Source organism: Puma concolor, chromosome B3, assembly GCF_028749965.1.
Source record: "Puma concolor isolate L17-30 chromosome B3, mPumCon1.1.hap2, whole genome shotgun sequence".
NCBI classification, from domain to species: Eukaryota; Metazoa; Chordata; class Mammalia; order Carnivora; family Felidae; genus Puma; species Puma concolor.
The window spans coordinates 119,570,097-119,593,430 of NC_141672.1; the positions used below are offsets into that span (position 1 = coordinate 119,570,097).

General features: G+C 34.3%; 1 protein-coding gene across 5 annotated transcripts in view; it reads left to right on the plus strand.

Annotated features, from left to right (window-relative positions):
- The window catches only part of SCAPER (S-phase cyclin A associated protein in the ER), a 505,214-nt gene that overhangs the window by 122,257 nt on the left and 359,623 nt on the right, over positions 1-23,334 (plus strand). For 4 of the 5 annotated variants that reach the window (XM_086711283.1, XM_086711288.1, XM_086711285.1 and 1 more), the window contains 7 exons: positions 3,698-3,960; positions 7,005-7,238; positions 9,755-9,925; positions 14,985-15,060; positions 15,266-15,383; positions 15,648-15,759; positions 19,198-19,338. In XM_086711283.1, coding sequence (XP_086567409.1) covers positions 3,698-3,960; positions 7,005-7,238; positions 9,755-9,925; positions 14,985-15,060; positions 15,266-15,383; positions 15,648-15,759; positions 19,198-19,338 — 1,115 coding nt within the window. The remainder of the gene's footprint in view (positions 1-3,697; positions 3,961-7,004; positions 7,239-9,754; positions 9,926-14,984; positions 15,061-15,265; positions 15,384-15,647; positions 15,760-19,197; positions 19,339-23,334) is intronic. The other variant, XM_086711287.1, reaches the window with a different exon arrangement.

Consider the following 23,334-nt stretch of genomic DNA (forward strand, 5'->3'; position numbering starts at 1 on the left):
TATTTACAATAGCCAAAACATAGAAACAACTTAAGTGTCTATTGGTCAATGAGTGGATAAAGAATATGCGGGGTATATATATTTGAACGTTGCTAAGAGAGTAAATCTTAGAAGTTCTTATCTCAAGAAAAAACATTTGTTAACTGTGTGAAGTGTTGTATATTGACTAAACTTACTTTGGTAATCCTTTCCTGATATATGCATATATCAAACAATATGTTGTACACCTTGAACTAATACGATGTTATATGTCAGTTATATCTCAGTACAACTGGAAAAATAAAAAAGAAACCTCATATCCTTTACTTAACACCCTTCTAACCCTGCATCTCCCCCCCCTCCCCAACTCATAATAATACATATTATTAGTATGTAATACTGTGATTATATTGTATATAACCATTCTGATAGGTATAGAGTGATATCTCATTGTGGCTTTTAATTTGCATTTCACTAGTGGCTAATGATGTTGAATGTCTTTTGTTTACTTCTTTGCCAATTGTATATACCCTTCATTGTAGTGTTTCTTCACATCTTTTGCCCATTTTCTAGTTGGATTGTCTGTAATACTACTGTTGAATTTTCAGAGTTCTTTATATATTCTAGACATCATTGGGTATTTCCTACAAGTCTGTTGTTTATCTTTTCATTGTCTTCATAGAGTCTTTTGCAGGGGAAAATTTTTCAATTTTGATGAGGTTTGTGAGGGTTTCCTATGGATCATGCTTTTGGTGTCAAGTGTAAGAACTCATTGTCTAGCCATATGTTCGAAAGATTTCTTGGTTTTTTTTTTCTTCCTAGGTTTTATAGTTTTACATCTTAAATTAGTGATACTTTTTGACTGAATTTTTGGGTGAAGTGTGAGTTTTAGATGGAGGTTTACTTTTTTGCCTTGGATGTCTGGTTACTACCACCATTTGTTGGAATTTCTCTTGAAATTTTATCAAAAATCAGTTGGGCATATTTGTGTGGGTGTATTTCTGGGTTTTAAAGTAGTCTATTTCATTGATCTGTGTGTCTGTTGTTCCACCCATACTGTACTTTCTTGATTAATCTCACTCTGTGGTAAGCCTTAAAACATTGAATAGAGTGATTACTTTTAATTTATTCTTTTTTAAAGAAAATTGTTTTTAGCTGTTTTAGGTTTTATGTCTTTCTATATAAATTTTAGAGTAAGCTTTTCTAATGTTCAAAAAAATGTTACTGGTATTTTGATAGAAATTACATTATGCTGTTGATCATTTTAGAGAGAATTGACACTTTTATGATGCTGGATTTTCTAATCATTTTTTAATGAACATGGTATGTCTTTCAATTTATTAGGTCTTCTCTTTTTTTAATCAGCCTTTTGTAGTTTTTAGGATACATATTCTGTACCTTTTTTCTTAGACTTATTACTAAATATTTTATTTTCTTTAGTGTAATCATAAATTGTTTCAAATTTGTTTTCACATGTTCACTGTTAGTCTGTATAAATGCAGTCATTTGTGCATTGACTTGTATCCTACAACATTACTGAATTTATGTAATAATTCTGGAATTTTTATGTAATTCCTTGGGATATTCTATGTAGACAATCATGTCATCTGAAAATGGGGACAGTTTTATTTCTTCTTTTCCTTGCCGCCATCCCCACATCCCATGCCTTTTTGCACTGTCTAGGACTTCCGGTACTATGTTGAAGAAGGATGGTGAGAGGAAACATCCTTTTCTTGTTCTAGAGCATGGGGAAAATTATTCATTCATTGTTGCACCATTGAGTATATGTTAGCTATAGGTTTTTTGTCGATGCTTTTTATTGAGTTGAGTAAGTTCCCCTATATTATAGCTTAATAAATTTTTCTCAAGAATGGATATTGGATTTTGTGAAATACTTTTTCTGCATCAGTTGATAGGATCATATGATTTTACTTGTATAGTCAGTGGACAGTAGTGAATTACGTTGATTTTTTTTTGAATGTTGAACCAGGTTTGCATACTTGTAATTAATTCTACTTGGTCATGGTTTGTAATTCTTTTTATACATTGCTGGATTTGATATGCTGATATTTTGTTGAAGATTTTTATATCTAAATTCATGAGAAATATTGTTATTTAGTTTTATTTTTATGTACTGTCTTTGTGTGTTTTTGTACCAAGGTAAAACTGGCCTTGGTACTTGGGAGGTGTTCTCTCCTCTCCTATTTTCTGGAATAGTTGTGTAAAATTTTTAAATCCTTTTAAAAGTGTTGCATAGAATTTGCCAGAGAAACCATCTGGGCCTGGAGGTTTTGAGTGGGGAACTTTTAAAAAGTACAAATTGAATTCTTTAATAATCATGAGACTATTCAGATAGTCTGTTTTCATTTTGGTTGCGTTTTATAGTTTGTGTTTCTTATAGAATTGGTTCATTAAACTTTATTTTATAGAATGAATATGGTCTGTGATACTGAATGTTCTATATATATTTGAAAAAAAAAAGCATTTTACTGTTGAATGAAAAAAAGCATATACTGTTTTGTATATGCTATTATATCAAGTTGGTTGATTGTATGTTCAATTTTTCTATATACTTGCTGATTTTCTGTCTAGTTCTATCAGTCCCTGGGAGGGAGTTAGAAGTCCACATTTGTAATTGTGTATCTTTCTCTTTCTCATTTCATCCTTATCAGTTTTTTTGCTGTGTATCTTGAGTTTATATTGTTCGGTGTATACATATTTAGGGGTATATATCTTCACTGTGCAATGCTTTTATCATTATATAAATGTTTTTGTTTCTTTAGTAATTTCTTTGCTCTGAAGTCTACTTTATCTGATAATAATATATCTACTCCTGCTTTCCTCAGTATTTGCATGGTGTATCTTTCTCGCTTTGAACTTACATATGACCTTGTATTTAGGTGAATACAAGTATTTAAGTGAATTTCTTGTAGATAACCTAGAGTTCAATTGTATTTTTTTTTTTTTTTTTTTTTTTAATATTTGAGACACAGAGCACAAGTGAGGGAGGGGCAGAGAGAGAGGGACAGAGGATCCACAGCAGGCTCTGTGCTGACATACAGTCAAATGTATGCTATTAGTACTAGGATAGAGGAAGGAACTTGGACTTTTGAGGTAGGCCTGTGTTTGGATTCTGAAAGATGGGGGTGGAGAGCAGTTTTTGTGTAACCACTGGGACATGAACACCAGAACCAGTTTGCCTAAACTTGCATCTTGGCTTTACCTTTACTGGGTGTGTGACCTTGGGGAAATTACTTAACCTCTCTTTGTCTCATTATTTTCAATGATACATGGGGTAAGTGAAATGACAAATGATAAATTTTATCAATGATAAAATTGGGATGATAGTATTGGTATTACCGGGTTGTTGTGGAGATTGAGAGTTACAATATGTAAACACTTGGAACAGTGCTAGCACACAGTACACACTATATAAATGTTTATTATTTCTTTCTGACTCTGTGGCCTATGTCAGTCTTAATCTGAATCTCAGTTTTGTCATTTGTAAAACATGGAAAATCATACCAACCCCACAGTGTACTTATATTAGACATTACATATGCACATACACACACTGCATCTTGTATAGTTAGTGTCATGTTTATATATTAGCTACACTTAATACGAATTTGATTGGAAAAAGTTTTTATTTTATAGGTTTTGAAAATTTTTATCATCTAAAGAAATCTTGATTTATTTCGTTCCCTCAATTGCATAGAACGGAAAGATGCTGAAGGATGGGAGACTGTTCAGAGGGGAAGGCCTGTTCGCTCACGATCAACAGCAGTGATGACAAAAGTTTCAGTAGCAACAGAAACATTAAGGTCAAAGGATGACAGTGATAAAGAAAATATACAACTTTTACCTGATGAAAGCATTGAGAAAGGTGAATTTGATGGAGATGGACCTTCTAATACTATAGAATCTCGGTCCAAAGACTCATTACACTCTTGTGACCATCCTCTTGCTGAAAGAACCCAGGTAGTACATTCTTAAAATCCTTTTACTACATTTTTATAAGGGATATGTCTATGCCGGAATGTCTTATTTTCCTATTTTATTTTTAACTTTTTATTGTAAAAAAATTCAGATCTCCAGAAAAGTTGCAAGAATGAACAATGAACTCTCCTATACTCTTTACCTAGATTCACAGATTAACATTTGCCTCATTTTTTCTTTTTTCTTCTGTATTCATACTTATATGTCACACACATGTATACTAAACAGTATGCAAACGCCATAACCATTTACCTGCATTATAGCATGTATCTACAAAGAATAAAGAAACCCTTAACCATTTTAATTGTAAAATTCAGGGAATTTGATATCTATATAGTATTTTCCTCTAATTTATAATTCATATCCATGTACCAGTAATTTCTTCATAGAATTTTTAAAATTTATTTATTTATTTTGAGGGGGGAAAGGGCAGAGAGAGAGAGGGAGAGAGAGAGAACCCCAAGCAGACTCCACACTGGTAGTGAGGCAGGCGCCTGATGCGGGGCTTCAATTCATGAACCGTGAGATCATGACCTGAGCCGAAGTTGGATGCTTACCCAACTGAGCCATCCAGGTGCCCTTTCATCATAGAATTTTTTCTCTGAGCAGAGATCCAATCTAGAATCACACATTAAAATTCAGCTTTGTTTCTTTAACATCTTTCATCAGGGACAGTTTTTCAGTTTATCGTTGTTTTTCATGACATTAATGTTTTTGAAGAATACATTGCATTATTTTTTTTGTAGAATATCCTTCAGTTAGTTTATTATCCAAGTTAGCTTATGCATTTTTGACAGAAATAAAGTGATTGGCCTTAGTGTCACATCTAGAGGCATATATTAATTTTCCCAACTTTGTTGTTAATTTGAATTACTTGGTTTAAATGGTGGTCTACTGTTACATTTGGAGTGTTATTAAAAATGTTGATGAAAGTAAGGATCATTTTGAACTTGCTCTCCTTTTACATCCTGCAATTCAAGTGTATAGTCATTTGCCAATATTTAATGTAATTCTTTAAAGATGATATTCTCAGTATTTCTGCTGTTAGTCCATTTGAAATTTATTTTACTTATTTGATGAAGGAATGCATTTTTTAGATATTTGTTTACATGAAAATATATGTTCAATAGGCATAATTTTATGCAAAATGAAACATAAGAGATTCTTTATATGATACAGGGACTAAGTAAAAATTTGTAAAATAGTTACATTATTTCTCAGTTTAGAATAGTATTTCTGCTTTAAAGTTTTCTCTTTTTACATGTAGGATATTTTTTTTTATTGGAAACTGTACTCAATTTCCATGTTTTTCTTCTTAATGATGATAATGCCTCTTAACTGTACATTGTTCCTGATGTTCTGTAACTCCTTAATGTATGTATGTTTTATGCCCATGTGAGATTGGAAGCTCCTTGTGAGCGGTATCTTATGTTGCCTTTAATCTACTGCATTATGGAGCAGAATCCTAGACACAGGAAATAATCAGTATTTTTGTTGGTTATACTTTTCAGAAACTTTTTAATGTAGGTAAAAAATCTTTTTGTATCACTTAACAGACCTGTAGCATTTTTGCTAACATATATTTTAGCTATAAAACTTAACAATATAAAAATTACATTGGTTTTGGGTAATGAATAAACTTACATGATTTGGGATTTTAGGAATAATCCATACATACAACTTTTGAGTAATTTAACTATTGCTAAAATATTCCCATATAAAAAGTTCACTGCTCTTGGTGTCCAAGCTAATGATAATATTTGTTTTTTCCACTGTCATTCTAAAAATGGAAATAGCATATTGTATATTTTTTCAACATTATAGTTTAGCTTTGATTTTACTGTATAAATGATACTGATTTTTTAATAAACAGAGTTGACTATATTGTAAACATCAGTAATGCCAATATAAATATTGCCAAGAAGATTATAAACTATGGTGAATGATGTATAGATAATGTTGATAGTGATATAAACAATGAGATACAATTTAAATAATACCTACACTAAAATCAGTGCTTTGGGACACTAAGTTTTGACCAATAGTAGAATTTTTAAAGTAGTTTATAAGACTTGACCAAGTTTCATATTTATATAAATAATTAATCAAATTGGGAGCTTCATGGCCACTGCAATATTTATCTAATATTTATTTAAATAGTGATGTGAGTGGGTTTGAAATTCACAATTTTAGATTTTAGTTCTACTTGTAGCTCATTACTCTGAGTATAATTGGAAAACACAGCACCATTCTTTCTGTACTCTGTTACAAAGTGGAAATAAAGACATGTTTCTATTTACTAAACTAGGAGGTTTTTAAAAAATGGGTATTTGGCTTAAGACAGTACTTTATTTGACTTAGATCATTTTCCTATTTTTGTTGGTTATGTGTTAAATATTTCTAAAGGGTAATGGGGGAGGATATTGAAATCTAAATAGGAATTGCTTGCTCAGATATACTATACTTTTTATGGTGTATTTTCTCTTTTAGATCTGAGAATTGGTATTGTGTACCATGTGGGTTTACATGAAAGATACTTTGAGGTTTGTTAATGTTATCTTAAGAGAGCAACTGTCTTGTTATGAGTAAAATGCCCTGAAAGTATATATTTTGGTGAAAAGTGCCTTCATTTGATATTAGACAGACAATCTTTGCAAAACCACATAAATACCTTTAGTTATTTGAATTTAAGACAAACTATTATACTTGTGACTAGAATTTCTTTTGTGACGTATATAAAGTACTCATCAAGAATCAGCCTACTAAAAATAAAAATGTAATTACAATATAGCTTAATAAAGCTAAGCTTTCATAAAGCATTTCAGGTATTGCCCTGTACGTAGTAGGTGTGCAAATAAAATTTGTTCTGCTTAATGGTATTTTTTTTTCCTTACACTTGAAACATAGAAAAAAGACGAGTGAGTCGTCAGTCAGCCAGTCAGCTACTGCTTTAGTTGATAGGTGTATTATAATCATTTTTTCTACAATGGAGTAGTTTGATTCATTCTGTAAATGTGTTTTGTTAGTTCACAGTGAATACATTGGATGATGTCAAGAGCTCTCGCAGTAGTACTTTACAAGACCATTCTCTGCGAACTTCTGAAATACCTGCTGTTCACATTGATACAGAATGTGTTTCAATTATTCAGCAAGCTGATATGCCTCCTTTGCAAGCAAATGACATATTTTCAGCAGAGAAAGCAGGGATAGAGAGTGAAATGGACCCTTCAGATATTTCAAATGTGAGTGCTGCTAACTTGGTAAGAACAACTTATCAGAATTCTGAGTAAATATATTAAAGAGGCATAAAACTTTAATAGTAATAAATTGTGTTACTTTACACTTTATAAAGTATTTTGTACATGTTATTTCTTTTTAATATTTTATTCTTATAGCAAGCTTTGAGATGCTTCTCATTTTGTAGAGGACGAAAATAAGATCGCTAAATAACTGTTGCTAAAATCATTCATTTTGTGATTTGATCAAATGTTTTTTAGTCTGGCATTAAGAAACTAAACCAGTAACAATAAAGTCTTCCATGCAACATCTAGCACTCTGATGGATGGAAAATGTTGCCTGCTGGACTTTTTAAAAATTCTCTTAATAGAGTTCTTTAGATAGCCTCTGTCATTTGCTTGGAGTTGGTCTTCAAGATGAAATTTATTTACCATCCCTATTGCAGAACCTTTAAAAATGTGTTGATTTGGAATTACAGTTTTATGCTTTTAGATGACTACTTATTTGTCCTCATGTCTATTTCTCACTTTAGTAGTCAGATATATGACCTGAGGATAATCCAGAATGGGTTATTCTAGTATAAAAGTAACTTTCAGAAGAAATAGGCACACACAAAAAATTACTGAGAAAAATCATTCAAATCTTATTTTACTTTATTTTTATTTATTTTGAGAGAGAGAGCATGCACGTGTACAAGTGGGGGAGAGGCAGAGAGAGAGAGAGAGAGAGAGAGAGAGAGACCCAAGCAAGCTCCGCACTGTCGCAAGGCTTGATCTCACAAACCATGAGATCATGACCTGAGGTGAAATCAGTCATATGCTTAGCCGACTGAGTCACCAAGGTGCCCCATCAAATTTTATTTTTTAAATGGCCACCGTATACTGTACTTTCCTTAAAAACTTAGTGCCTTATCATGCTGAAAGATGCTATTGACAGATGGTATTAGATCAAATTATGTATCTTAGAGAGATAATAACATTAGACACAGATGAAACTTGATAGGGGTTTGTATAAGGGAAAAATAAGGGCTCTATAGTAATAAGAAAAACATTTAAAAATTTAAAGTAAGGAATAAAGAGAAAATTATATTTTAAGTTGGCTCTTTTAGTGTGACTGTTCTTAAAGGTGAAACATAATTATGGTCATGTAAGTACTAGGTTTAATATATGGGATAGAAATTGGTCATATTTATATTTTTTATTTGCATAGCTAGGCATCATATTATTTATTTTGCGAATTGATTCTGTGAGAATCAAATTTCAGAAGAGGAAAAAGATCCCATACTTAAATAAGCACTAAATAGTTATTTAAAAATTCTTTCATCCATTTTATTTTGATCACATGTATAAATAAGCTTGTGGTAGAATATTAAAAACTCTTGGATCAAATTTATGTACTTTACATACTCTGCTTTTGATATGAATATTAGTATATTCTTAGAGTTCTTAGAGGAATTTTAATTAAACCAGATTTTAAAAAACTTTTGTGTTTGGATTTGTCTTGGTGGAGCTAAATCTTTGGATTGCTCTCTACATGTACCTCATTGTATAGGTTCTCAGTGGGGGGTTGTAGGGAATTGCTGTCTGTGATGACAGAACTTTTTCTTTTCTTTCTCAATGCAGTAGTCCTGTAGCTAAAGGTAAATAATAATAATAATAATAATAATAATAATAATAATTCTTCGGTTATCTTATTCAACAGAAATTTTGGTAGAAAATGACTGTTCAAGGGGCACCTGGGTGGCTCAGTTGGTTAAGCGTCCTACTTTGGCTTAGGTCATGATCTCACAGCTAGTGAGTTTGAGCCCCGTGTCAGGCTCTGTGCTGACAGCTCAGAGCCTGGAACCTGCTTTGGATTCTGTGTCTCCCTCACTCTGCCCCTTACGCAGCTCACACTCTGTCTTTCACTCTCTCAAAAATAAATAAACATGAAAAAAATTTAATAGAAAATGACTGAACCTTTCTATTTAAGCTCAACTTTTGCCATTGTTGTAAAAAATGTGCTAATATAAAACCTAGCTACAGTGGATCTAGGTTTTTAGATTTACTAAAATTTCAAATTTTTTTTTACAGTTTATTTATTTTGAGAGAGCGTGAGCTGGGGAGGGGCAGAGAGAGAGGGAGAGAGGGAAAATCCCAACCAGACTATATTCCTTTTATAGTGCTTTTCTTTTGTCTTAAAGATACTTGATCTACAACTGTTTTGAATTTTGGCACTCAAATGAAATTCATACTTTGACATTAATAATAATACCTGTTATTTGTATAACTTCACAGTTTCTCATACACAGCTGTCTCATGATGAAGGTAAGTCATGAATTATTGTACCATTTTATGGAATACAAAATAGGCTCTTGGTTTTAAGAAGCTTCCCAGTCACATAAGTAGCAAGTGGTTGAACTTATACTGAACCTCACATTTTATAATTCTAGATCAATGCTATTTTATGTATACTGTTGAGTGTGTCGTTAGTATATAAAGAAATGATTACTTTCCACTTAATTGATGATTCTTTTGTTTGTTTGTTTTTAACTTTATAGTCCATGGCAGAAGTTCTTGCTAAAAAAGAAGAGCTAGCAGATCGTCTAGAAAAGGCCAATGAAGAAGCTATTGCTAGTGCTATTGCTGAAGAGGAGCAGTTAACCAGAGAAATTGAAGCAGAAGAAAACAACGATATTAATATTGAAACTGATAACGACAGTGACTTCTCTGTGAGGTTTTATTTTTTAAATTAAAAATTTTTATTTTTTATTTTTTATTTTTTTTTAATTCTAGTATAGTTAACATATAGTGTTGTATTAATTTCAGGTGTAATATAGTGATCACCAATTCTGTACATCTTTACTCAGTGCTCATCCTAAGTGTACCCTTAATCCCCATCCCCCTGTTTCACTCATTCCCCCAGCTATCTCCCCTCTGATAGCTTTATTTTAAACGAGCACCCTCAAGTAAAGAAGGGTATTTTTTTTTCCAACAAGAGCATTTTTTATTTGAAGGATACTTCAGAATACATGATTCTAAAATATATATTTAAAACATTCCATCCAAGAAAAATAGAACAGACATTTTTTTTTAAGTATTCACAAAAGAATCCCAGAGACATAACAAATATTACAAATTTAAGAAGACTGAAATCGGGGCGCCTGGTTGGCTCAGTTGGTTAAGTGTCTGACTTTGGTTCAGGTCATGATCTTTTAGTTCATGGGTTTGAGCCCCACATCAGACTGTATGCTGACAGCTCAGAGCCTGGAGCCTGCTTCGTGGATTCTGTCTCCCTCTCTCTCTGCCCCTCTCCCCTGCTCGTACTCTGTCTCCCTCTCTCTCATAAATAAATAAATAAATAAATAAATAAATAAATAAAATTAAAAAAAAGACAAATCATACTAAGTATAATTTCCATTTACAATGGTACAAAACTAAAGATCAACAATAAAACAAAGCTGGAAAATCTACAATGTAAATATTAAATATTTAATGTGTAAATATTAACACACCACTGCACAAACAATGGGCCAAATAAGAAATCCAATGGCAAATTAAGATATGTCTTAAAACGGGCGCTTGGGTGGCTCGGTTGGTTGAGTGTCCGACATTGGCTTAGATCATGATCTCATGGTTCATGAGTTTGGGCCCCACATCAGGCTCTGTGCTGACAGCTCAGAGCCTGGAGCCTGTCTCCAGGGATTCTGTGTCTCCCTCTCTCTCTGCCCCTCCCACACACACGCTCTCTCTCTGCCTCTCAAGAATAAAGAAAACTAATAAAAAAAAATTTAAAATAAAAGAAAAATAAAACACAATATTCTGTAACCTATGGGATGCAGCAAAAAGCAAATGTTAGATGCTAGATGCTATAAATGCTTGTATTAAGAAAAAGTGTTGAAGTAAACAACATTATATCACAAGGAACTAGGAAAAGAAGAGACTTAGGTGAAATTTAGTAGAGGAAGGAAATAACAAAGAAAAATCAGAAGTAGAGACCAGAGTAAACAATAATATAACATTGAAAGTCATGACTGGTTTTTCCAAAAAAAAAAAAAAAAAAGGAAATAAAATTGGCAATACTTTACATTAATTAAGAAAAAGGAGAGAAGACACATAAGCCAAAATGAAAAATAGAAGAGAAAACAATACAACAGATGATAACAGATTACTATAATTATATATTAATAAATCAAATAACTAGAAGAAAACCAAACAAACAAAATTCCTAAAAACGTACAAGTTACCAAGATTGAGTCATGAATCTTGAATCTAAGAAGTAGGAAATCTTCTTAGACCAATAACAAAAATGAAAGTTGAATTGGGAATCAAAACTCTGAGCACAGAAAAGTCTAAGACCACATGGTTTCATTGGTGGAATTCTACCAAACATTAAAAAAAAAACCAATGACAATATTTACCAAATCTCATAAATAATGGAAGAGAGGAAACATATTCAAAATCATTCCATGAGGCCAGTACTGTTGTGATACCAAAACAGGATAAAGACAATACAAGAAAAAAAAGTCTAGTTTGTCCCATATAAGTATTTCTACTTGGACTTTATTTTGACATCCATTTGAGTGATAAATGTTTCTCCACTCCCTCACTTTCAATCTTCAGGTGTCTTTAGGTCTAAAATGAGTCTCTTGTAGGCAGCATATAGAGGGGTCTTATTTTTTTAATCCCTTCTGACACCCTATGTCTTTTGATTGGAGCATTTGGTCCATTTACATTCAAAGTAATTATTGATAGATATGTATTTATTGCCATTTTATTACTTGTTTTGTTGTTTTTAATGGAGATTTCCTCTGATCCTTTCTTGCCTTTGTCACTTTTGGTCTTTGTACTCAAAGAGTCCCCTTTAATATTTATTGCAGGGCTGGTTTAGTGGTCATGAACTCCTTTAATTTTTGTTTGGGAAGCTCTGTATCTCCCCTTTTATTCTGAATGATAGCTTTGCAGGATAGAGTATTCTTGGCTGCAGACTTTTTCCATTTAGCACATTGAATGGAGCATGCCACTTACTTCTGGCTTGCCAGGTTTCTGTGGAGAGATCTATTGCTAACCTGATGGGTGGTCTTTTGTAAATTAAGGACTTCTTTTGTCTTGCTGCTTTTAGGATTTTTTCTTTCACTGTATTTTAAAATTTGATTACAATATGTCTTGGTGTTGGCCCGCTTTTGATGATTTTGATCAGAGTTCCCTGTACTCCTGGATCTTGATGTCTGTTTCCTTTCCCAGATTACGGAAATTTTCTGCTATTATTTCTTGAAATAATATTTTCTGCTTTCTGGGACTCCTCTGATATGAATGTTTTTATATTTGATGGGGTCACTGAGTTCCCTAAGTCTATTCTTGTGTTGCATAATTATTCTTTCTTTTGTTCAGCTTCATTATTGTTGATTATTTTATCTTTTAGGTCACTAGTTCATTCCTCTGCTTCTTCCAGCCTGCTGTTCATTGCATCAAGCCTGTTTCCAATCTCATTTATTTCATTCATCTCTGGTTGATTTTTTTTAAACTCCTTTATCTCTGTTGTAAGGGTCTCACTGATGTCTTCTATTCTTTTCTCAAGCCCAGTGAGTATCTTTATGATTATTGCTTTAAATTCTCCATCAGGCATGTTACTTATATCTGTTTTGCCTTATCTTGTTTTCATTTGGGATAAATTCCTCTGTCTTGGCATTTTGTGTGGTATCTGCCTTCTTCTCTGTGTTAGAAAAGCCAGTTATGTCTCCTTCTCCTGAAAGTAATGGCCTTATGTACTGCCCAGGGCCTGGCGCTTCAGGGATTGGCTCTGGTGTGTGCTATACATGCTTTACTGTTGTGTTTTGGCTGCTCTGTCCTTTAGGCCAGTTGTCTGTAGAGCCTCTCCTTGCCTGCTGGGGGCAGTGTTTGGTCCCTGGCCTGAATGTGGTAAGTTTTAACTAGATGTGCTCTGGTGTGTTTGTGCATTAAGACCTGACACCAACTCCACCAGGTCTTGTAGAACTCTCTGGTCAGGAGACGTGGTGTGGGCAGGGGTTTGTGCTGTTTTTCTGGGAGAGGGACTCACCACACTAGAGCTGAGGCAAGCTTGACTGAGAAGGGCAGTCCTGCTAGAGCACAGATGTGTGGGACTTGGTGGAAGCAACTTAGGCAGCCAGTGTTGGCGCTGAGCTGCTTCCTTCAGATGGCCTTGTGTTCATGCTGAGGGGTGTTGGAGGGAAATGGCTTCAGCCAGCTCCTTTGTTCCTGGACAGCAGTCTCCATGAATGTTGCCTCTCTGGGAAACACTCCTAGAATAGGGAATAATCTCACCACTGTGTGCCCCAGCTGTTCTTCAGATCACTGTTTCCACACTGACTGTCCCTGGGGTTGTTTGCCTGCCTCCTCTCCAGGAGCGGGGTTGTGCCCTCCGGGCTGTATCCCAGCTAAGCCTGCTGACCTTTAAAACTCTAACGTTTAAACCCTGCTGGTTGCAAGAGCTCAGAAAATTCAGTCCCTCTCTGTTTCCAAGCTAGTGGCTTTGGGGAAACGTTCTCCTTGTGTGTTCCTGGGCTTGTCTTTTTCTCTCGCCCTTCCTCGCGACCACAGCTCCTTCCTCTCTGCAGCACCCATGATCTGTTTCTCCCCTAACCCATGTCTGTACTTCCTACTTTCTTTGATATGGCCTCTTCTCTCTTTACTTGTGGAGTATATCCTGTCTTCAGGGTGATTTCGGGGGTATTTAGGATGATTTGATAGTTACCTAGTTGTGTTCCTGGGACAAGATGAGCCTAGGGTCTTCCTACTTCACTGCCATTTTGGGTTCTTTCTGAGAGCTTTCAGAATTTTTTGCATAATTGTTCAAAAATTACATTTAGAAATAAAATTCTTAGGGCCAGAAGGACTTAGAGTTCATACAAAAACAATAGGAAATCATTTTTTAACACTTTAACCATTACAGAGTATTTTTTTAAATTTTTCTAATGTTTGTTTATTTTTGAGAGAGAGAGAGAGAGAGAGAGAGAGAGAGACCATGAGCAGTGGAAGGGCAGAGAGAATGGGAGACACAGAATCCGAAGCAGGCTCCAGGCTCTGAGCTGTCAGCACAGAGCCTGACATGGGGCTCGAACCCATAAACCGTGAGATCATGACCTGAGCCAAAGTCGGACACTTAACTGACTGAGCCACCCAGGCGCCCCCATAGAGTATTTTTGTATATAATGCAACTGACAAGTTGGAAGTTGTTATTTTCATTTTACAAATCAAGAAATTGAATCTTGGAAAAAGTAAGAACTCAGCATTACATTTTAATTGCAGAGGCTGAAATAGAATCTAAGGTATTTACTTTTTTTCTGTTCCACTAATAAAAAGCAAATGATACATACCTTGCTATCACTAAGCATTCAGGATATGTATGTTGATAAGAGGGATTTCTTCAGAATGAAAGTAACTGTAAATGTTTTAAATATTTTTCTATTAATTTTTAATGCCCAGTGAATAATCTTGAGCTCTTCTGAGGTATACTATGAGTACGGCAGAGTTATATAGTAATAGTATCAGGCCAATATGTTTCTTTTAAATTTACTTGATTTGTCTCTGCTGTTAATGACAAGTAGGTTGGTCTTCCTCTCAAAATATATAGACTATATAGTATTTTAACTTGGTGATTATTGTAACTATAAGAGGTATATAGCTTTTTTCTGGTTTTGAACTGTTTGTTAAATTCTTACTAACAGGTAAGAAAATTACATCTACAGTTCATTTTTAAGGTGATAATTGTGTTCAAATATTTGTTTTTCACTCTTCCTTATTACATTTTAGGCCAGCATGGGCAGTGGGAGTGTATCTTTCTGTGGTATGTCTATGGACTGGAATGATGTCCTTGCAGATTATGAAGGTATTGTGTGTGTATGCCTGTGTGCATTGTCTGTGTGCAGCTAAAAGGGTTTAAAATAGATTATCTTATTACGTGGAGTTTATATGTGTAAAATAAATAATTTACAGTGGGAATGCTGATGCCTTTTAAAAGCCTGTTCTCAAATGTTGGTTTTATAGAACTGTGTGGTTAAACAGTAATGGTGGTTTTCTTTTTTTCTGGGCAGCTCGTGAAACTTGGCGCCAAAATACATCCTGGGGGGATATTGTAGAGGAGGAACCTGCTAGACCTCCAGGCCATGGAATTCACATGCATGAAAAACTTTCCTCACCATCTCGTAAAAGGTCTGGCCTTTGAAAATTAATTTGAAATGTTTCACAAGAGGGAAACTGACTAGTCTTTAGTAAAATTGCTATACAGCATTTTAAGGCATATTATTCAGGATAGTTACAGATCTATTGAAAAGTGACAATGTTTTCCTGAAATGTTAAGCCAAAATTAGTTGTGTGTACTTCCTGTATTTATTTTAAGAATGTTGAAGACTAAAAATATTTTTGGCTTTATCATGTAAACATTTGTGTCTTCTATCCATTTGTTTGTGTTAATAGAACAATTGCAGAATCTAAGAAAAAACATGAAGAAAAACAAATGAAAGCACAGCAGCTAAGGGAAAAGTTACGTGAAGAGAAAACATTAAAGCTTCAGAAATTATTAGAAAGGGTGAGTTTTTAATATTTAGAAAATTTTGACAGCCTTAAATTGATGGACTAATTTTTAACTTGACTATTTTTTGGGTCTAAGAGAAGCTAGCAGAACTATAAAAATTAAATTTTCTGGGAAACAAAAGCATTTCTACCTATTGAATTACAGAAGGTTACCTGCAAAAAAGAAAAAAATTGACATTACTAAATTAGCTAGTAAATTGATGTTTGCAGAGTTGGCATGGATTATTGAAGTTGCATTTTGTCGTTTCTTGTTTTCATTGGGGCGTTTCTTCGGGGAGTCTTGTGGACAATGTAGGATGAGTTGGTAGGATAGTTTTGAGCTTCAGATGATCAGGTTTGAATAAGTTGGGGCACTAATTGAATTTATAAAAAGATTTTTAGAATATTTAGAGAAGTGCAACTTCTGATCAGTGTGATATAGTAGAAAGAACATGGGATTTGGAGATGGCCAAGCAGGGTTCAAATCCTGGTTTTACCACATAATAAAATATGATGCACTGGGCAAGTTACTTGACAATATTACATTTCAGTTTCTTTCTTTCTTTTTCAAATTAAAAAGAATTTTTTATGTTTATTTATTTATTTTGAGAGAGAGAGAGAGAGAGAGAGAGCTGGTGAGGGGCAGAGAAAGAGGGAGAGAGAAATCCCAAGTAGGCTCCACACTGTCAGTATAGAGCCCTGTGCGGGGCTTGAACTCACAAACTGTGAGATCATGACCTGAGCCAAAACCAAGAGTCGGACGCTTAACCAACTACCAGGCGCCCTTCAGTTTCTTTATTTTTAAAATTAAAATTTTAATTATTAACATGATGTGATGATTAAATATGGCAAGTGTGTATAACAATGGCATAGTATTATGATGGCTGATGCTCAGTGTCTGGTCATTCTTACTGTTATGTCAAAGTGGCAAATATAGGCAAATACTGTATTAGTTACATGTGCTATATAACAAAAGACCTCAAAATTTAGCCACTGAAAACAGATGTTTATCACATTATATGTGGGCAAGAGAACCAGGAGTGGCTTGCGTAGTGATTTTTATTCAGAATCTCTCATGAATTTGCAGTCATGCTGTCATTTGGAGCTACAGGATCTACTTCTGGACTCACTCATGTGGTTGTAGGCAGGCCTCAGGTCCTCTTTAGCAGTTGGCTGTAGACTTCAGTTATTTGCCATGTGGGCCTTTTCATAGCCCAAGTGTCCTTATGACATAGCCCTTGGCTTCCCCACAGAAAGTAATCCAGGAGGAAGGGAGGAAAGGAGAAGGGGACAAAGACAAAGACAGAGACAGAGAGAAGGAAAGAACAAATGAGCTGCCAAATTCGAAGCTGCCCTTGCCTCTTATACCTAATCCTGGAAGTGATAAACCATCACTTTTGCTGTATTCTGTTGGTTGCAATCCTGGTACAGTGTGGGAGGGAATTAGACAAGGATCTGAGTACCAAGTGGCTGGATCGTTGGGAGCCATCTTGGAGTCTGTGTACTTCAAGTACCTAAAACAACATGACAAAAGATGTGTGACTGTCAAAGTATATGGGAACTCCTTTGTTACCTTCTAGTACTAGAAAAGAGTACTAATATGCATAGGTTAAAATATTATTTGCATTGGGGTGCCTGGCCGGCTCAGTCGATGGAGCATATGAGTGACTCTTAATCTCGGGGTTGTGAGTTCAAGCCCAATGTTGTATGTAGAGATTCCTTAAAAATAAAATCTTGGGGTGCCTGGGTCGTTCAGTCTGTTAAACGTCTGACTTTGGCTTAGATCATGATCTCACGGTTCGTGGGTTCTAGCCCCACCCTTGGGCTCTGTGCTGACAGGTCAGAGCCTGGAGCCTGCTTCGGATTCTGTGTCTCCCTCTCTCTCTGCCCCTCCCTCGTTTTCTCTCTCTCTCTCTCTCTCAAAAAATAATAAACATTTAAAAATAAAATCTAAAAAAATATATTATTTATGTTACTTATAATGTGTAATTTAAATTTAAGAGAGATAGTTGGACCAAATAATCCCAATATTTTTAAAAAATGAGGTGTGGTATAAGATTCTCTTTAGTACAGTAGAAAAGTTGATTGGGAAAAGAAGGAAATCTGTGATTTTTCTCTTTACCTAATGCTTTATTTTATTTTATTTTATTTTATTTTATTTTATTTTATTTTGAGAGAGTGTGAGTGGGGGAGAAGGGCAGAGGAAAAGAGAGAGAGAATATATATATTTTTTAATGTTTATTTACTTAGAGTGAGCATGAGTGCGGAAAGGTCAGAGAGAGAGAGAGAGAGAGAGAGACAGAGAATCACAAGCAGCTTGCCACTGCCCGCGCAGAGCATAATGCAGGGCTTGAACCCACAAACTGTGAGATCATGACCTGAGCTGAAATCAAGAGTCAGATGCTTAACCAACTAAGTCACCCAGGCGCCCTGAGAGAGAGAGAGAGAGAGAGAGAGAGAATCTTAAGCAGACTCTATGCTCAGCACAGAACCTGACACAGAGCTTGATCCCACGACCCTGGGATCATAACCTGAGGCCAAATCAAGAGTTGGATGCTCAAATGACTGAGCCACCTGGGTGCCCCTCTTTACCCGAATCTTAAGACTTTGTCATTATTATTATTTTGATCATTCAGAATCAATAAATCAAAATGAAAAACTGCAAGTTGTAGGATTCTATAAGAGTTAATGTATTATTTAATTTCAGCTTTAGAGAAATGCTGTAACACAACTACAACTTCACCTCTTACTGTGTTTTTCAGGCAGGAAAAATTATATAGTTTAATTTCTTACATATATCTATGTAATCTCCAAGTATTCCTGCAAACAGAATAATAAATTCTTGAAATTGTACAAGACGTTAGAGGTTGTACAACTGGTACAACCTGGTTTAATTTTTCCATTAATTTTAATGATAAATCCCACCTTCCTTTTATATAATAGGTTGTTATTTCAACACTGTTTTACATATGTGGTCTCATCTGATCACCAGAATTCTTTGTGGGTCACAGAACTAAACATACTGAATCCCATTTTACAGGTGTGAAAACTGAATCTAGGAGAGGTGAAGTGCTGTTTCCAGTGTCACATTACCAATAATTTGCTGAGCAAGGGCTTTAAAGATCTGTGGTCTAGCTCTTAATCCATTGCTGTTTCTGCATTATACTTTTTGAGGTTGTTAAATGCATAATTATGTAGCTAAAATTCAACTTCAGTTGAATGCTAGTTTTATTCCCACTCATGTTGAGCCAGCATTTGATTTTAGCTAGCAGGTGACCAAAGTATATTATGAACTCAAGCAGTCTGGCTTCCTAGTCTGTGTTCTCAATCATTAGTCATGCTCCTTTAGGTCTTTCTGGGTTCTAGAATTTATCATTCCGAAGCTGTTTATCAGTTTTCCCTTCTGTTAAATTACTATGTATGCTGAAATTAATGATATGATAACTCTGTATAGGAGAAAGATGTCCGGAAGTGGAAGGAAGAATTATTAGATCAACGACGCAGGATGATGGAAGAGAAATTACTTCATGCTGAATTTAAACGAGAGGTGCAGTTACAAGCAATTGTTAAAAAAGCACAAGAGGAAGAAGCTAAGGTAGATCTTGGGTGCTTTGAACATTGAATTAGTTACCCAAGTACTTTTTTTCAGTTGTTAATATGAGAAGTAATATTTATGAAGTGTTTATTCTGTGCCAGAATAACAGGCTCACTAAAACTTATTAGGTGCAATATCATATACTTATAGTAATCCTGTGAGATGTATATTATGTTTTTACAGCTTTTTTTGAGGTGCAATTGACAGACAATAAATAGCACATATGTAAAGCTTCAATTTGATGAGTTTTGACATGTATATATTCCTGAAACCATCAGCACAGTGAAGATAATAAACAGTTCCATCACCCTCAGAAGTTTGTTCATTCTTCTTTGTATTCATTCCTTCCTCCAACTCTGTTACTGTGCAATTGCTGATCTGTTTTTTATCATTATAGATGTTAGCAGTTTCTAGAATTTTATATGAATGGAATTGTACAGTATATATTCTTTTCCTCTGGCATCTTTCACTCAACATAGTTATTTTGAATGTAATCCATACTGTTGTGTATATCAGTTCCTTTTCATTGCTGAGAAGTGTATCATTGTATAGAAATACCATAATTTGTTAATCCAGTCACCTGTTGATGGGTTATTTGCTTACTTTCTAATTTTTGGCCATTATAGATCTAGGTGCTGTGAATCATCATGTGTAAAACTTTGTGCAGATGTGTGCTTTCATTTTCTTGGGTGAATACCTAAGAATGAATTAGCAGAGGATCATGATAGGTTCATGTTGAACTTTTGAAGAAACAGTTTTCCAAAATGGTTATTATATAAGTTTCCCCTACTATCTGAAAGTAGAGTGTTCCTATGAAACCTTTTGTAACCTGAAATGCCATAAAGATGCAATTACCATTAATTTATATGGAAAAAAATTTGAGCATTCCCAGACCCCAAAATAACCTCTTTTAGTCTTTTCTGATATGTTAGAACACAACTTGCTAATGGATGCACAAAATAAATTGAGATAAAGCACAGATGTTCACACAGTTCAAAACTATGGTGGCCTAAAACTGAGATGGTGAGTGTAGCTCCTGGAGAATAAGTGTGGCAGTCCACTCTCTCACTATTTGGGGTGTGCTAGCTCTGTAATGGCTCCCTGTAAAACACTGAATATAGTTTTTGCTTTTTGCCTTTTTTCATTAAGCAGAAATTCTCTTTGGATTTCTTTTCTTTTGGTTAGGGAAAACAAGTATAATGTAGGTCTCTTGTAAAAGTGAAGTGGTGTAATGAGAACTTTTGGAAAGCAGGGGATTTTTGTAGTAGTAGACATTCTTACCAGCGGTGGATGAGGGTTCTAATTAACCACATTCTCACCAACATTTGACATGATTACACACTGTAATTTTAGCCACATAAGTTTACTATGTGTGTACAGTATCTCATTTGGTTTTAATTTTCATTTTTGAACATCTTTTCATATGCTTATTTCATATCTTTAGCTCTTGTTTGGTGAAATGTTTGTTCAAATACCTTGTACATTTATTAAAGTTGGATTGTTTTATTGTTGAGTTTTTTCAGCTTTACTGAGGTATAATTGACAAATGGTAAGGTATATAAAGTATACAACATGATGATTTGATATCCATATACATTGTGAAAGGATTCCCCTCATCAAGTTAAATAATGCATCCATCACCTCACATGTTTATCTTTTATGCGTGTCTGTGAGCGAGAGAACATTTAAGTTCTATTCTCTTAGCATATTTCAATTAGTGTTATCAACTGTAGTTACTGTGTTATGCATTAGATCTTCAGGACTTATTCTTCTTATAACTGAAAGCTTATACCTTTTTACTAACCTCTCCCTATTTCTTTCTCTACCCTTAGCCCCTGGCAGCCACATTTCTACTCTCTATTTTTATGAGTTCAACTTTTTTTTTAGATTCCATATTTAAGTGATACCGTGCAGCATTTGTCTTTCCTTGTCTTGTTCATTTAACTTAGCATATTGCCCTCCAGTTTTATCCACGTTGTCACAAATGAAAAGATTTCTTAGAGAACTTTATGTATTTTAGATAGTAAGATCTATGTTTTGCAAATACTTCCTCACAGACCTTGGATTGCCTTTTCTTTTTCTTAAAAGTATCTTTTGAAGTTTTAAAAATTGATCAAGTCCAATATATTAACTTTTTTTTTTCCTGTACCATGTGTCTTTTGTGTCCTATTTAAAAAATCTTTACCTGAATTTAAGGTCACTAAGATTTTCTCTTAATTTTTTTGTAGGAGTTTTAAATTTTACAATGACATCTGTGTCCTCTTTTGAATTAAATTTTGTATCTGGTGCAAGATAGGGTTGAGGTTCATATTTTCATAGGGATATCTAATATTCAAGTACCAGTTGAAAAGATTGTCCTTTTTACATTGAATTGCCTTAGGACCCTTGTTGAAAGCTATTTGCCATATACTATATGGGTCTGTTTCTATTTTGTTTCATTTGTCTCGATGCCTTTTTTTATGCCAATGCCATTTTATCTTGATTACTGTTATAATATCCTGTTACATTGATACATGGCTCTTTAGTGTTTTGAAGTTTTTAGTATGCAAAAAGTCTTTCAACTCATTTAAATTTATTCCTGAGTATGTACTCTTATAGACATGATTGCAGATTGGAATTGTTTTCTTTTCTTTTTTTTAATCTTGTCTCATTTTATTTGTTTGTTTATTTATTTATTTCCAAGTTAATATGTAGTGTAGTATTGGTTTCAGGAGTAGAATTTAGTGATTCATCACTTACATGTAACACCCAGTGCTCCTCCCAACAAGTGCCCTCCTTAATGCCCATCACCCATTTAGCCCATCCCTGCCCCACCACCCCTCCAGCAACCCTCAGTTGTTCTCTGCATTTAAGAGTCTTTTATGGTTTGCCTTCCTCTCTGTTTTTATGTTATTTTTCTTTCTCCCCCATGTTCATCTGTTGTATTTCTTAAATTCCACCTGAGTGAAATCATGTAATATTTTTCTTTGACTTATTTTGCTTACCATAATACGCTGTAGTTCCATCCACATTGTACCCTATGACCCAGCAATTGCACTACTACGTATTTGTCCGAAGGATACCAAGATGCTGATTCGAAGGGGCACATGCACACCAGTGTTTGTAGCAGTACTATCAACAATAGCCAAATTATGGAAAGAGCCCAAATGTCCATTGACTGATGAATGGATAAGGAAGATGTGGGTGAATACACACACACACACACACACACACACACACACACACACACTGGAATATTTCTCAGGGATCAAACAGAATGAAATTGTTTTCTTAACTTCATTTTCAGATTGTTTACTGCTCGTGTTCAGAAATAGAGTTGAATTTTATATGTTGATCATGTTTCTTACAGCTTTGTTTGAACTGGCTCTTTAGTTCTAATAGCTTTTTAGTGGATTCTTTAGGATTTTCTGTCTCCAAGATCATGTTATCTGCAAATAGATACACTTTTACTTCTTTTCCAACCTGGATGTCTTTGATTTGTTTTTCTTGCTTTTTATTCTAGGTAGAACCTGAAATACAGTGTTGAAGTGGTAAATGTGGACATGACATCCTTGTCTTATTCCCAGTCTTTAGAGGAAGTATTTAGTCTTTTATCATAAAGTATGATGTTAGGTGTGGGGTTTTCATAGATGCCTTTCATCAGATTGAGGAAGTTCCTTTTTATTCCTATTTTGTTGCATGTTTGTATCATATAAAAGGATGTTGGATTTTGTCAAATGCTTTTCTGCATCTATTGCAAAATAATATAGGTTTTGTTCTCTTGATATTTTCTGTATTACATTAATTGAATTTGATATGTTTTATGTATTTCCCTAATTTTTTAGTTGTTTAAGGTGGTTGCTTTTTCTGGCCTTAAAAATATTCTTAAGGTCTACTAGAAATGTAATTTCCTTGAGACATGTACCAAATATATTCATTTTAGTCCTGTTATATAATCAAGATATAATTTTTATCTCATATACACCTTCTGTGAGTTTGTGAAGTAAGTTAATAGTC